At 32.2% G+C, this 17,530-nt stretch overlaps 1 protein-coding gene across 1 annotated transcript in view; it reads right to left on the bottom strand.

The window, feature by feature from the left end:
- Window positions 1-11,898: 11,898 nt before the first annotated feature.
- The window catches only part of LOC111704021 (mucin-19-like), a 16,336-nt gene continuing 10,704 nt past the window's right edge, over window positions 11,899-17,530 (bottom strand). Inside the window, exon 4 of the mRNA XM_023476132.1 lies at window positions 11,899-12,024. Within this exon, the coding sequence (XP_023331900.1) occupies window positions 11,899-12,024 (126 nt within the window). The remainder of the gene's footprint in view (window positions 12,025-17,530) is intronic.

Here is a 17,530-nt window from a genome sequence, read left to right on the forward strand (position 1 = left end):
GTCTTGAGGGGGGGGGGGAAAGGGGGCATGATTCCCCTTGGTAGCTATGATCTCAGCGATCCAAAAAATCCTTGAATTGCTGATCGTAAAAGATCAACAAAACTCGCCCACTGTTACAGTAATATTAAGTGGCCTTGCTCATGTAAAGAAAGCAAAACCAATTTACAACATTAACCTTGACATCTTTTCTGATAAATAAAGTGTTTAATTCTAGCTATTTTTCTTCATGGTGTCTGAGGTAGATATCAAAAAGTCACGTGAATAGAGAAACCACAATATTAATGTTTAAAAAAGAAAAACATAAACATCTCTGATCTCATTGAATCAATTAAATAGACTGAGAGGCGTATCGCGTACTATAGTAAATCATAGATGCAATTTTGTAAACGAAGAGTCTTGAAATTACACCTACAGTACCTTTAATATAAAACACTAGCTTAAGTGCCCGACGTTGCCCGTGGAAGAAAAAAAATTAATTTTGAAGAAAAAATAAAAATTTCAAAGAAAAAATTGGAATTTAAAAAAATTAATTTTAAAAAAATCTATTTTTTAACTCAGCTATAGCTGACATATATTTCATAGATTTCTGAATATAAAACATTTCTGAAAGTTATAAGCCAATTAAAGCTGCAGCGCTCGGCTTCCATTTTTTTAGTGAACCCGTGGGGCATGGATACCCTGAAGGCAAAATAGTCTAACGAAAATGATTTTTTTTTTCAAAATAGAATTTTTTTTCTTTAATTACACGGAAAACGCCGGGCTCTCCAGCTTGTAAAATTTAAAATGTCAGCATCCTACAACAAAACTAATTTCATTCTGGCATATATTATTTTTGTACTTGCACGAAAACAAATAAATGTCAAGAATTATAAAACAAATTGTTGGACTTCTTATGTTTGTGGAATAAATCAGTTCCTTTGCAATGGTTTCATGATGAATAATAATTTTATGAAAAAAACACAGACTGTAGATATAATAAACACAAATAATGATAATACAATTGTAATACCAAGAAAAGAATAGAAATTACTCTACTAGGGGTTCATGCAGTTTGATATTACCTTTTTTTATCCATTTTATTGTTAAAGGGACTGTCCATGTAATTTTAAATGACAGTCAATTTAAAAAGGGTCAACTCTTCAACCGTTTTTCTGAAATTTGATTATTCTTAATTTTGATCTCTCTTGTGTTTTAACGCTGCAAACACGAAGAAGGACAAGGTATAGGGGGGGGGGGGCTGAAAACTGATTTAAAATTTTTTTAAAAAGTTTAAGATCATCTTATGCATAGATATACATTCTTAAAAATCACCAAACCTCAACCTTCCGATTTCTAGTTTCTAGATTTCTAGTATGTATATCAGCATATTTTCAGGCTTTATTTTGATTTTGAAATATAGAACAGAAAAAGTAAAAAATGAAAAATTTATTGGGTGAAAATGGGTTAAGACCCATTTTTCTGTCTTTTCCTAAATACCCATAGCCCTCCCTTAAGGTCAAAAAACGGGCTTTTGTGCTAACTGCCTGAGTCCTCATGCACACTGCCTGAATTGATTGATTGATCTGATTCTATACCGAGTGTCCCTGCAATAAACATGCTAATTCAGAGACGGCTCAAGCAGTTATTTATAGTTTTTTAAGGTTGATTAAATATCTAAGTCATATTTCCTGGGACACTCTGAAATTATATATTGCTATATAACATGTTAAATAGTTTTAAGAATGCTCAAATAGTTATAAGAGTGACTGCACTCTTTTTTACAGATTCGAAAAGCAATTTTGAGAAAGGAAGCAGAAAAGATGCGAAATTTTGTAAAAAAGCAACAAATGGGAAATTTCCCGAAAAAAACGAAAATTTTCGTTTTTTACGCAACAGATTAACGCGAAATTTCTCAAAAAAAGAAAATTTTAGCATTTTTTTCTACCAATGGAATGCGAAAAAATTTAAGACATTTGCGAAAAAATGCGATATTGATGAGAAGCAATTTTTTAGATTTCGGTGGAAACCCTAATCGTGACTAGTGAGTTGGCTTCAAAGTGCTGCTGGGAATCGCTAATGCTGCAAGTTTTTTTAATTCAAGGATTGAATTTAAAATTTCATTGACAGTCCCTTTAAAGATCAGATAAATTCATAAATTGGCAGTCTCTCCCTTTAGATAATCAATATCTCAAATCTTATATTTTCAACAAGAAAGTGTGATCCAGAAAATATTGGTTTTTAACTTGGCAATAAATCCAGAATGGATCCGGCCGGATTTCAGGAAAATATAGGAAATAATGCATAATTTAAACTGTTTTGTGGAATCCATTTGCATTTGGGACATTTTAGTTTTCAATTGCATTTATTTTTTCTTTATTCTGAACATATAAACCTTCTTTACTGCCTTCTCCAACCAAACCTTTTTAAATTAATATTAATATAATTAATATTACACATTGCAAAAATGTTACTTGATGAGAAAAGATAAGGTAAAACCAATTAAATTAAAACTGATGAAACAATTTTTCGTTAAAGGGAGTGTTCACGAAAAATAAAGGGGGTATAGGCTTAATGCGATAAAAAAGCGCTTTTGATCGCTGCTAATCTTACGTTTCTATCTGTTGCGTCTATGAGGAGAAAATTGATAAAATCGACTAATACCGAAGACATTAGTGTCCATACAAATTCGGAAAGATGCAACATTCAACTGGGATCGTAAGCAAATCAATTTAATTCCAAACAAATCATTCAGATATTACAAACAGTAGTCATGGATTATTTTTCGACGCATTCGTATATAGTTAATATTTCATAATATTTTTGATTTAAAAAAAAAAAATTTCGCTGGCTCTGGATTTTCGAACATTCCTGGAAAATATGAAAATGTCGTCTTCATTATAAAAAATCCTCGAAACAGGAATAAATGTTTCAAAGGTAACTCTCGGATTATGAAAAATACAAAATATTATGAAATATCAACAATTTACGAATGCGTCAAAAGCACTTTTTTTATCGCATTAAGCCTATACTCCCTTTAATTTTTCGCGAACACTACCTTTAAATTTGATATAGCAAACAAACTGTGAGATTTCCCTTAATAGTACTGAAAATATGATATATTTAAAGATGAAAAATATTTTAAAATCTGAAACCACCCTCTTTAATCTGTTAAGCAGAAACTCTACTAAAACCTAAGTAAAATATTTGAAAAGAATTTTATCTTAATTTCTAAATGCTCATTAAGGATTTTAATAGACTGGGTGGGCTCCCAGGTTTCACATAAAATTATACACCCAAAATATTTGATGCTCGTCGCAAAACTTAAATATTCTATGCTTTATACATTTCCATAATTAGGCTCATACTTGTAGATTTTAGGTTTATATCAAGTTTCAATATTAAACATACCTTTTAGGCAGGTACAAGTACATTGAGAGCAATTGCGGTTTTTTGTTCGCTATAGTCGCGGATTTCCTTAAAATCTGAAGGAAGCAAGTCGATTACAAGATACAAGCAAGATTAGATTTAGACCAACGAAAATAAACTTTTACTCCTATACAGCTAAATTTTTTTTTTGAGATGAAATGTCAATAATAAATCCATCTTTAAGTCTGTAATTATTATGCTAAAACTATTAAAATAATACATGAAAAAAGGGTTCGTAAATCTGATTATTGACTTGCTGTTTTGGCTTGCCTAATTCTGCATTGTTTTTTTTTCGTTTTCAGGCAGTATTTGTAAAAGTTTGTCCGGCCTTGATCAAATTACAAAGTTAGGTTCATCATGAATTACTACTTTTGGGATAAAATACTCGTGTAAATAAGTTTGACCAGGGCGGAGGGAAACACAGAGAAAAGTAATTTAAAGGAATTGTACGCGTAATTCATTCAAGTGATTCGTCATGGAAAAAGGGAAAAACTGTACTCTTCAAATCTGAACCTGATCTTAATAATGATATATTTTCGTTTTTTTAGCTCTCTATCTTTACATCTTTGTGATTTAATAGTATCTAATAGACACGTTATTGTCTAACTATCCATCTTAAACATATATAAAAATAACCATTATCGGGCAAAATTGAGATTTTTATCATGTTAAACTCATTTAGCGGTAAATTAATCTTTTAAATTGGACAATTAAACCCAAAATGAAACCTTGAATTAAGCCTTGAAATAAACCACTTAATATTTCTTATTTATCCAGTAAACGTATTATGTGCATGAGAAAGGTGGGGGGGGGAGTTGGGATACAATTAATGAAGTTTTTGCAGTGAAATAATGTTTTTTTTGGTTGAGGATTTATATTTAAAATTGGTTAATGACAGCTCTCTTTTTTACCTCATTAGCCTGTTAATTAAAATTTAAAATTTAAATTAACGGTGGGCGGGGTCGGTTCAACCTTCCCTCCCCCTCCCACAGCCCCCTACAGAATAATGGGATACTACAGGGTGGACCACAGCGACCATATTATATTTGAGTTTACTTAACGAAACACAAAATTAAAAAAATTTGTTGTTAATAACTTTCAATTGTGTAAAGTTATTTTAAAATTTTGCATGCAGAAAATGCAACTTAATCTTTTGAATTCCTGCCTCTTTCAGCTTATTTAAATTCCTGGCTCTTTCAGTATAAAAAATTTAAATTCCTGGCTCTACCAGCTTTAACTTTTAGATATACAGATTTGAAGGGATAAGACGCTTTGGTCATAACCCCACCCCCCACACTTCTGTTTCAAGTCTTCTTTTTTTAAATTTACTTGTTTTAAAATTGTATTTTTAATTTACTTGTTTTAAAATTGTATTTTTTAATTTACTTGTTTTAAATTGGATTTTTTAGTTTGAACTCAGGCGCAAAATACAAAGGTAGGAGTGGTGGGGGGGGGGGAGACCCCCGGGATGCCGGTATTAAAGCTAACGTGTAAAGAAGTTAATTGGGTCTCTGACTACAGGGTGACTGTAAAATTGTATAAGCATCTTGTTTTTAAATCTTTTGTTGTAATGAGTTTTTGATAAGACATGAATCCAGTATTTGAACATACTAAAAACTGAGACACCCTGTGTCTAATTATACTGAGAAACCCTGTATCCAAATATACAGATACACCTTGTATTAAAATATGCAGATATCTGTATCTAAAAATAGTGAGCACCCTGTATAGTTGAATAAAATGTATCTAAATGTTAGTCTATGAAAAAGGTTGAAGTGTATTGAGCAACTACAATGGAATCAAGTTGTTCTGAGGAGACAGTTATTGAAAATATTGGTATAATACCTAAGCATAAACCCTTATTAGGCAGGGTCCAGGTATCATGGTTAGAGATGGGCATTATCATTTAGTTCGTTTCAAACATTTTTTTACTTTTAAAAGGTTACACAGAAATTTAAAATATGTATCGTTCATTTTCTGTTTGTTTGTTTATTTATGTATCCAATAAATTTACGACTGAGCAGATCGGATTCAAATTTTGTGTGGTAACTCACATGGCCCCAGAGATAGGTTTGCGAAAGGTAAAATTTTAAACAACATGTTGTCTGTTACGATTTTTGCAAATCCACGCATTTTAACAGAAAAATATGCAAACTTTTTGTTTATTGGAGACTGGAGTACCATTAAAATATTTTTGGCTTGAAAATCAACATTGACACAGTAAAAAGCACCAATTTTCTAGTATTTTTACAATTGCATTCAATATAGTTTTGCTTTCATAACATGTGCTGAATTTTGATGTTGGTAAATGATACAAGGTCAAAAATGAAAATGCTTTTTGAAAATTTTTGGTTTTTAAAAATTTTATAATCCCTATGATATACGCAACCTGATGGTGTAAGAATTAAAATTTTCCCGTTTGTGCAGAGCTGATAATTCTCGCATCATGGAAATTGTCATTTAGCATTGATTTTGATCTTTTTTATCTACTGATTAATTTCATCTTTATTCGATATTCTGTGAAAAGTGTCGTGGGAAAACAAACAGCCAATCAGAAGTCAGGGAATTTTGCGTTCAACCAATCAGAGAACAGAGAGTTTGCAGATATAGCAAAGTTGAGAGATCAAGATCATTCTGCGCAACAGTGCCTACTTTGGATATCAAGATCAAACGATCGGGATATCCAAAACAAAAGTTCTAAACTAAGAAATGATTGTTTGAAATATCATTGGTCTACGATATCAGGCTGCACAGATATAGAGAGATGAACAAAATAGTGGGGTGTTATCAGTTCCTTTGCGCGCACAATGCACTAAAAGGGAACCTATGTATATAGAGCAGACACTTTCTTGAATAATGAACATCTTAGATTCTTGTGAAGAAACCAACGATGCCCATCTTTAATTAATGATCCAGAGGGGGTTACTTTACTGGGGAGTGGGGGGTAGGATATTATACTTAAGCGTGTCTAAGTCTACAGTTTATTAACGTTATGAGACATGAATGACCTACATACATTATATATTTAGAATATGCTTCTTGATCAAGATAAATATCATTTTATAATTCATTGTTATTGAAATATAATACTTAAATTTGATTTTTTAAAACTTTCTATCTCACCCTGAACTTTACACTTACATAGCCTTAACTTTAATCTTACATGGTCTTAACTTTAAACTTACAGAGCCTTAACTTTAAACTTACAGAGCCATAACTTTAAACTTACAGAGCCTTAACTTTAAACTTACATAGCCTTAACTTTAAACTTACATAGCCTTAACTTTAAATTTACAGAGCCTTAATTTTAAACTTACAGAGCCTTAACTTTAAACTTACAGAGCCATAACTTTAAAATTACAGAGCCTTATTTTAAACTTACAGAGCCTTTTCCTCTTTTTATTTGCAAAGCACTCACAGACAAAAAAAGTATAAATTTAAGAGAAAACACGAAAAATTCATATTTGATTTGTCAAATTGGGATTGAAAGAGACATCTTGCTGAGACAAGGACCGAACAGTTAAATCAGTATTATATCTATTTAACTTCTGTAATTGTATTTATTTTATTATGTATTATAAACAGCGGTTCAATATTTAAATTTTTTATTTGTCTATTTTTCTATATCTGAATATCAATTGGGGTTTCCAACGGAATTCCGAGTTACGGTTTCCGTACGGAAATAATCCGGAAATTGTTTCCCTTTCCATCATGGAAAACGTTCCGTAAATCGGGAATATCGTTTTGGAAAGTTTCAGACAAAATTGTTCCGTAACAAGGTACCAAAATTATATTAAAGCCTTTTAAACTTATGTAAAGACAAAACCAGAAGTAAAACTAACAACGTTTGGTAAAATGCGCTACTGGAAAAAATTTCCATTCTGAAGAATATTTTTTTACGTGTTTCTCGAAAACAAAACAACGTACATGGTTCCTCCATGAGACTTTTTGTTTACATTAACCACTGCAGTGTACATGTATGCATGTGTATAATGTAAACAGTAAATTTTTACACATTATTTGGCCAAGGGAAGTTTAAATTGTTTTTTTGTGTGGAAATTTTCAGGTTTTTTTTAAATATGCAAGTTTCGACAAAACCTTTCTCAACTTATAATATGTTAGTTTCAGCAAGCTATAGAACCGTAAAAACAAACCGCCAAGCCAATTAGATGAAAATGAAATGTATATTGTATATCAGTCTATATGTCTATTTGTCTATTTGTCATGTTATTTCATTTTTTCAGCGTATTTGTCTTTCTATATCTGTTTATTCCTATATTTTCTATCTGTTTATCTGACTATATGTCTATCTGTTTATCTGACTATCTGTCTATCTGTGTAGAGTGTTTAGATTAACAAGTTTTAAATTATTTCTATATTTTAGAGTGGTAAAAAGAAATCTTGCAATTTTAGAGCTAGCATAAAATAATAAACCACAGAAAAAGGTTAAAAGGGTTTCTGAAAAAAATATTAAATTATTTACCGTATTTTCAGATTTGGAGAAAATGCTTTAAATTTTACAATTTTTCATAGATTTTATTCAAACATGATTTGAAAACCAAATATGACAAGTGTCAAATATTTTAGGTGAAAATAAATGTCTAGAATTTTTGAATATTTGATAAAAGAAAGTTGAACAAGATTCCTATTTTCTCATTTTTGTCTCTGTGTTAAGGTTTTATTTTAAGGCTGTTTTTTTTTCTATCCTAATCCATCCTTTCTTCCAAATACTTATATTTTATGAACCTTCCTAATTCATCTCCTCCAACCTCCTAACCTAATTCATCTTTCTTTTCCATCCTAATCCTAATTCATCTCCTCCAACCTACTTCCTAATCCATCTCCTCTAACCTCCTTCCTAATTCATTTCCTCCAACCTCCTTCCTAATTCATATCCTACAACCTCTTTCCTAATTCATCTCCTCCAACCTCCTTCCTAATTCATCTCCTCCATCCTCCCTGCTAATTCATCTCCTCCAACCTCTTTCCTGATTCTTTTCCTCCAACCTCCTTACTATTTCTTCTCCTCCATCCTCCTTCCTTATTCATCTCCTCCAACCTCCTTCCTAATTCATCTCATCCATCCTTCTTCCTAATTCCTCTCCGCCAACCTCATTACTAATGCATCTTCTCCAACCTCTTTCCTAATTCATCTTCTCCATCCTTCCTCCTAATACTTCTCCTCTGCCCTTCTTCCTAATACTTCTCATCTATCCTTCTTTCTAATCCTTTTCTTCTCCGACCTCCTTCCTTATTTCTCTTAAATGCACCTTTCTAATCCTTTTCTTCTCCGACCTCCTTCCTTATATTTCTCTTAAATGCTCCTTTCTAATCCTTTTCTTCTCCGACCTCCTTCCTAATATTTCTCTTAAATGCACCTTTCTAATCCTTTTCTTCTCCGACCTCCTTCCTAATATTTCTCTTAAATGCTCCTTTCTAATCCTTTTCTTCTCCGACCTCCTTCCTAATATTTCTCTTAAATGCTCCTTTCTAATCCTTTTCTTCTCCGACCTCCTTCCTAATATTTCTCTTTAATGCTCCCCATCCTTTTCCCCTCCCCCCGGCCCTTTCTGTATCCCTACCCTCCCCCTTTTAACGGCTTATCTAGGTTTAAGACAAAATTAGAATGTAGGTTTATATTCTAAATTAAAGATTTGTATAAAATATACAATACAAGCTTGAGAACCCAGCGTTGCCCAGGATACTCATAGTTAATACTGCCGTTTACCTTCGCTTGGTCTTAAATTACAATTTTGGCTATTTTCCCATATTGAACGATGGAATCTGTAGGAAAGTCACAGGAAAAAAAGTTTCTGGGAAAAAAGCTTTGAAATAAAAACTTCAATTAAAAAGGCCCAATTTTCTGAAGTCGTCTAGGACAAGATGTCACTGGATATAAAGTCCTGAGTTTTAGATTCCTGGCACTTTTTTAATGTAAAACTTTTTGTAAAACAAAACTGCATGGAATAGAAGAATATACCGAATACAGAATAAGAAATGATACAACATATATATTAAAAGCTACATGCAGGATGGATACAGGGACAATGAAAGTTATTAGATATTTAGATTTATAAAATAGAAATATATAAATGTTATTTTAATTATATTTTTGTCTATTGCAAAAGTAAATACTTTAAAACTAAAATTAAGCTCAAAAAAGTGTTTAGAGCAAAGTTCTTAAAGAAAGTTTATATTAGAAACTGTTTTCAACCCTTGGATTTAATTAAATTCAGCTAAAAGGACAATTGATGTAATTTTAACCGACTCTCCATTTAAAGAGGGCCATGCTCTTTAATGTAATGTTGAAGATATCGACGTTTTTCTAATTTTAAAAGATTTACATTCTCACAGTTTACTGCAACCAATTTTTTAAATGAAATCATAAATGCATCATTCATCTATGTAATAATGCTCTTCGCTCATATATATATTTATATATTTATATGTCAGCCACAGCTGGCCTAACGGCTGAACCAAATTGGTTGTGATTTTTAAAGAAACCCAAAATCAATTTTTTGTTAAAAATTAATTTTTTTAAAATTCGATTTGAAATTTTTCCATGGGCAACGCCAGGCAATCCAGCAACGCCAGTTATCTTTTCTTGTTAGAATGGTGAATTGGACATATTCAATTCACAACAGATTATACAGACAAATCTTACAACTTGTGTTTAAAAATTTATCAAAATTTAATAATTAATAATTATATTTCAATTTGATTATCATTTGAGGAAAACCTAGTAACCCAGTAATCCCTACAGTAACAAAATTTCATTATTTCACGAAATGTTTAAATCTAAAGAAATGTTTAACAAAACATCAAAGTTTTTAATTTACCAACATTTAGAGCTTAAATTTGTACAGTTTGACCTTTTATCTTTAAATATATTTCCATTATGTATTGTGTGCAGGCTTTGAAATCGAAAATTAAATGAATTATTTTTCTTATTGAATTCGAAACAGTCAACAGTAGAACTTACGATCCATGGATAGACAAAATTAAAAACTGTAGAAAGCGTAGAGTGTAGAGTTGTAGAAACGCAGTGTGAACCCAACCAGGGTTCATCCCTATGTACATAATCTGATATAAGTTCATTTGATCCCAGTTGGAAATAATGCACCTAACAAATACAATCTAAGAATAAAGCCAAACAATCTAGATCCAGTCCAAAAAGGGTATTGAACTCCGGGTATGTTTGCAGCCTTAAATACATCACAGTGAAAGTATTGAATTCCTTCTCTTCTCTAGAGATATCACCGCCGGCCATTGGGTGCAAGGATCAATGCTGGATAAAGGAGTAACAAGGGTATGGACCCCAATTTCTTATCTAGAGATAGCAAGTCGAACACCATCTTAGTTCCAGAGTTCCACAGGTGAGTTAGTTAGCATGAAGCATCTGAACAGAAGAGTCGAATGGAAATATCTTCCCCCCAAGTGAATGTCGTGTATATTTAGATCAACTTTAGTTGGTCCAACAATAATCCTTTTATCGTTATAATGTAAATGTATAGTAAAATGTATTTGTAAATACTTCTGAAAATATGAACCCAGTTTTTAAAGTGGAATTTACTATGAATTCCAAAGTCATTTGGGGATTTGATCTTTCACTAGTAAAACGTTTCACTGTTGGAGGGTAAAGAGAAATTTGTTGGAGAATTGTTTTGGTTTGGAATTTCTCCGAGAGGGGTTTTGATAAAGATGAAAATATGAGAATAAAGGTGAACATAAATCATGGCATTGAGGGTAAAGTGGAATATGGGATTGATTGATTAAAATGTGATTGATTGACAGGAATGGGAAAGTATAGATAGGGATATATGTACATGTATAAATTACTATTTAAGAATAAAATTTAATAATTGTATTACACTAATAGAATTCTTGATCATTGACATGTAAAGTGTAGATTTAATTTGAACTGATTTGAGACTTGAGATAGGATAAATAAATAAAATTAAGAAGAATAAAAAAATTGTAATTGTTGTATGAACAACTAAATTAATAGACAAAAAATTTGAAATTGATGGTATATGACAATTAAGCAGCAAATAGATGACGGAGCTCACAGTTTGAATGTGATTTTGGATCAATCTGAGTGATGTCTTGAGGATGAATTCCGGCATGGAACTCGTCTCAAGCTGCTCCAATCTCAGTTCCTGCTTCCGGAGCTAGGGTCTCCGTTGCTCTATTCTCTGTGAGGCCTTGAATATGATCCTTAGGCTGTGGTTACTCTACACCCATGAAAGGATAAAGCTGGTTGAGGTGTCTGTTGACAGTCATGCTGCCTCCTCCTATTTTTCTCCGGTAGTTGATTGAAGCCCCAAATATGGCTTCCTTCTTTCTGCAGAGAAGGTCTTGAACTATGGCAGCTGAGAAACTATGAGGGTATATGGGCTCATTCTAGAAGAGGACAATGTCACCAAGAGTTGAAGTGGTTGAGTACTATTTTCCACCTATTATGTCTGGGTTGATCTCGTCCCCTTAGCATTCTCAGAGTCCAAGGAGTACATGGTTGGGTGTGAGGGTGATTCCCAAGGGAGCACCCAGGATTGGGGGCCAATTGTTGAGCTTGTCAATGACCAGGTGAATCCAGGTCAGGAGTTCTTCATCGTTCATCTTCAATTGGTGAGGGTCAGAGCTAGATTTACTTACAGGATGCGGCTTAAAATATCTGCCTGACATTAAGAACATAAGCCTTTTCTTGGTCAATTTGATGCAATTTGGACAGGGTTTCATATCATTGATTATTCTGCAGAATCCAGGGATGAAGAACTTAGATTGTATGTAACAGAGAACATAAATTACATCTTGGTCATGTCCCGGTTCAGCGTGTGCGTAAAGCATGACACATTCACAGGATTTTAGCCGTGTGGATCATGTCCTTTTTTAGGCATTGATCAATTAATTGCTAGTGTCCTTATTGACACTGATAGCTTACAAGATTGCCCCTAGTGGTAGTGGCGTTGATAGTTCACATGATTGTAGCCGTGTGTTGACATTGATAGTCAAGAGAATCTGAGTTGTACCTGGATAGATACTTTTTCGAGTAGGCGTTTACTACATGTATACCATCGATCGACTCTCCTCACCTGTCCGAAGCTTTAAACTTTAATAGTAAATTGGAATGTTAACATAAACTTTTATTATTTGATGTATGATTATTTTTTAATCTCTTCTTTCTTTGAACTTCTGTTAATAATTCGAAAGAAGAAAATATTGATAAATCTTTCGTTCCCAAATATTTTGGAAAATAAACATGATTCAAGTTTAAAAGAACAACTCCCCGACCTAGAAGTAACATGGTGAAATATTTGTGTAATAAAATGAATAGATATGGTATGTTACCCTGTTCTATAGAGTATAGAAGGCCTAACCTTCCAGAATCAAGCAGTAATAGCCGGGAAAATATCGGCCGTGTATCATGCTTTGTTAAACCCCTTCATGTTAAAGTATGTAATATAAAAACATCATAACAATACAGATGTTTCCTCCTGGTTTATCTCGTCTTATAAAAATCTATAAAATGATGTCCGCAGCAAGCACAAAGAATCCTTGGAACTATGTTGCCAGAAATACACTTTAAATTTGGCGCCAAAACAATAGAAAATCCGCAAGCTATGAACCATCAAATCTGAACACGTGGAACTGCTGATCTAACCAGTTCTTCTAGAAATAATAAAATAAATTCTGAATATTATTCTAAATATGAATACCTATGAGGTTTGATGTATGAGCTATATTATAGACAGGGGTATATTGCATGGAATTATGCATATTTTCTTTAGATATAAACATTTGTTAAGTTTATAAGCAGACCATTCGAGTTCCAGGGTTTACCTTTTTCAAAACAATGGCGACTAAGTAAACATGCGACAATGAAATGCAAAATTTCACACTTCTGTTAGTACTTTTTAATTAACAATTCCCCCCTCCCCCCCAAAAAATTCTAGTCTTCACTCAGTATTAGCATTCGGAAGAACCCATGAGAAAACCTACGAACCAAAAAATATATGGGAATTTTTTGTGTGGGGGGGGGGGGGATTTTCAATTTTTAAATCAGTCAAACAAATTTAATGACGTGTTAGAAAAGTTTTGAATGACGATATTAAATTATTTTTATTTTGAAAAGTTTGTATTATAAAGATCTATTTCCTATTTAACATATCAAAGAGAATAAAATTGATAAAGTTGAGAAAATTTCCATTTAAATGATGAGTTAACTTTACCCCTCACATTAAACAAACTCACATACCCAGGGGCGTAAACAGGGAGAGGGGGGTTGAGCCTCCCCCTTCCTGGATCCCTGGATAAGTTAAGGGGGGTTATATATAAGTTAAAAAAAATGTTGGTCCCAGCTGATTACGCCCCTGCATATATCATCTATCTAAACATATAAAGTAGTTATTTACCTCTCACTATAGTTTCAGTAGAAGTAAATATTTCCATTTACTATTAGCGCCGATACAAGGATTCATAATTCTGATTGGATAATGAGATAGATAGAAAGATAGATGTTACCGCCATACTATTTCTATTGGTTCAGAATAGACACCAAACATATGACTGAACCCTGATTGGATCAGGCGCTAGTGGACTCGGCATACAAGAGAGAGCTCTGTTAGGATATTTGGATGTCCGATCATAACTCATGAACCCATGGATCGAATTGCCTTAAATTTTAATTGTTTAATTCGGTAGAACTACGGGAATGTCCTTAACTTGGTTTCGAAATTCTAGGTTTAGTAGATTGACTTTTGGTAGGAAAGCTCCGGGCAAAGCTGGATTCCCAAGCTAAAATATGTATAGAGTGTGTATGTTTGTATGCCCAATCATTACTCGTGAACTCCTTATCCGATTTACCTCAAATTTTAATTGGTAACTCATTAGAATCATGGGAATGCTCTTAACTTTGTTAAAAAGTTATAAGTCTAATGAGTTGACTTTGGGAGGAAAGATTTAAGCAAAGCTGGGTTACTAGCTAATTAATGAAATAAAAAAAATCGGCTAAAATAAGTTAAATACTTCTCTCTGAATTTCGGAGAATGCGACAAAATGAAAAATAAGTTAAACTCATTAAAAAGATTTCCATCTATTTAAAAGTTGCAAACTCTACACAAATGAAGAACAAGCTGTAATTTCGACAAGTAGAAAAAATACGTAAATTAGTTATTTTTCATGCGATCAAAATGAAAAGTTGGTTTGTACAAATTCAAAGTTAATTATATAAAAAGAAAGAATGAATTTTCTTTAAAAATATGATTTTATGCAAAAGAAATTAAATTTTTTAAATTGAAATTCAAGATCAAAGCCTAGTATTTTCATAATTTTTCATAATTCTTCTTGGTAACCCGTCTTCTGAAAAATCTAGAATATTGAAAATGTATTCCTTCAACAGAGAAACACACAGACAACAGAATTGAAAACTAGCCCAGAGCTGAGATATTAAAAACATTAAATATTAAAGATAAAATATTCTTTAAAGTTTAAAAATTCCGAAATTTACAAACCTTACCCAATTTATCTATCTATCCTTTCCTCCCAAGTTTTCTTTTATATTGATTATCAATCAAATCTATTTCATAATAAGTAAGTGTAAAAATGTAAAAATCAACATAAGTACCGTATCTATCTATCTATCTATCTGTCTATCTGTCTATCTATCTATCTATCTATCTATCTATCTATCTATCTATATATATATCTATCTATCTATCTATCTATCTATCTATCTATCTATTTATCTATCTATCTATCTATCTATCTATAATATAACTATGATGGTATAAGGATAGGTACCAATATGCCCATCTACGAGATGATTTATGTGTAATGGAAACCTGGAGAGAGCTTCCGATACAAATACATTTATATACAGTGTGTTCCTATAAACATGGAATCTTAAGCCATGACTTTTATCACTTTTGGGGATTTCTGAGGTATCTACCCTCTCGTATACCCTTTATACATGGTGACGGTGATATTAAAGCGATTTGTCTCGATTTCAATTCATTAAATGGCGCTGAAAATGTAAAATAACTAATATTTCCGCCAATTTTAAAACACATAAAACTCAAGGATAACTTTTTGATTTATTTCCAGTAATCGATAAAACGTCAGAAAAATAGACGACGTCTCTTAACTCCAATGTTCATTGGGACACTCTGTATACATGATACATATTTTAGATCTATATTATTGATATAATATAAACCCTATTCTCACACCACTTATTCATATTACAGGGTTGGTCAAAAAGTTCCCAACAAAATATTCCAAAAAAGGAAATTTAAAGTCTTTTTAAATTTTTAACAGATGTTAACCCTATAAAGGCTGGGGGGTCTGAATCTATGTCTATCCTGGGGGGGGTGTTTGGCGCCCCCCCCGAGAAAAAGGCCTTAGAGAATATGTAGGGTTGAAATGCATATTCATAGACCATTTTTTAATGGCCAGCTCAAAAAAAAATTTAGACCGATAACTTTAATAGTTTGGGTGCTAGGGAAGGTTGAAAAAATGCCTAGAAAGGATGAAAAAAATGAAAAAAATATTTTTTTGTTTCAAACAAATATCAAAGTGTGAAACATGTTTCTACAAGCTTTTTTCAAGGGCTTTCAAAAATATAGTTTTTAGATTTGTAGCTTTAGTCACAAAAAAGTTATGGACTATTTTAGATTTTTTTCATAGATGCCAAACGCCCCCTCCCCAGCCTGTTTAGGGTTAATTAAATGAATTAGGAATGTAGGAATTATGAAGGAGAATATATGTGAGAATGTGCAGTTTCTAATTACTTTTTTGATCCGTTTTATGATTTTTGATCATGAAGGGAGCGGGGGGGGGGATATAGTGTATACAAGTGTATTAAAGGCCTTACTCAGATATTTCTTTAAGTATTATCAATCCAGATACAACTCCCTCTGTATTCTTTAGTATGTATCAATCAAGATACAACTCTCTCTGAACTGTACTGAGAGTTTGTATATAAATTAACAGTAAAACAGTGTATATATAAACTACTATAAAGTTTACTGTGTACTATACTATCAAACATAAACCTTATATATTTAACATTAAATTCAACACTTCTCTAATTAAACATGGGATTTTAAATTGACAAGACCAAGAGATCCCCCCAGCTCTAGCTATTCTAGTCTAGATCACGTTAAACTAAAGAAAATTGCAACAAGATTGAAATCTTATATATTTTCAATCATAACTTCTAAAATGTAATAGCTATGCAGAAAAACAAGGGCGTAAAATTAGAAATTGTAAATTGGCGGTACAATCTAAAGTAGGACTGCAAAGGTTGGCCCAGCTCGGATATTCAAATGTACACCGGTGGGGCGTGAGCTAGAGGAGCTACAAGGTTCCAAAGTTGTACCAATATTGTCTTATAAATTTGCCGTCTTTCTAGTTTTCACTGATGTTATGTTTAAGGAGAGAGAGTTAAAAAAATAGAGGTGGTGGGGGGGGGGGGGCCATTGTGGTACTTTCTAGGAAATTATGTTTTATATTAAAATTTCATGACGATAATAAAATCTCAAACACTTTATTTAATAAAGAAAATCTGGAAAAACTAACCTTTTAAAAAATTTATAAAGAGAAAATTTGAAAATGAATCTTTTAGTAGCTTGAAAGCAACAACACTCCTAAAATTTCTTTATTTTGAACTTAAATAAATAACAAATTGAAAAATGACATTTATTACAATTAATGTATTTTTGCTTGCGTAAAGGGAGTGATTTGAAAAACGAAAAAAGATTCTGTACAATTCAAAATTAAAATCGACCTTTTTTAATCACAAACGTGAACAGTTCAGTATCAAATATCATTAACAATTGGTTACACATACAAACTCTCTATCTCTCTGTCTATCTATCTATCTATTCCTCTATTTCTCTCTCTATCTCTCTATCTATCTATTCCTCTGTTTCTCTCTCTATCTCTCTATCTATCTATTCCTCTGTTTCTCTCTCTATCTCTCTATCTATCTATTCCTCTATTTCTCTCTCTATCTCTCTATCTATCTATTCCTCTATTTCTCTCTCTATCTCTCTATCTATCTATTCCTCTATTTCTCTCTCTATCTCTCTATCTATCTATTCCTCTATTTCTCTCTCTATCTCTC

The sequence above is a fragment of the Eurytemora carolleeae genome, unplaced genomic scaffold (genome assembly GCF_000591075.1).
Source record: "Eurytemora carolleeae unplaced genomic scaffold, Eaff_2.0 scaffold156, whole genome shotgun sequence".
Taxonomy (NCBI): domain Eukaryota; kingdom Metazoa; phylum Arthropoda; class Copepoda; order Calanoida; family Temoridae; genus Eurytemora; species Eurytemora carolleeae.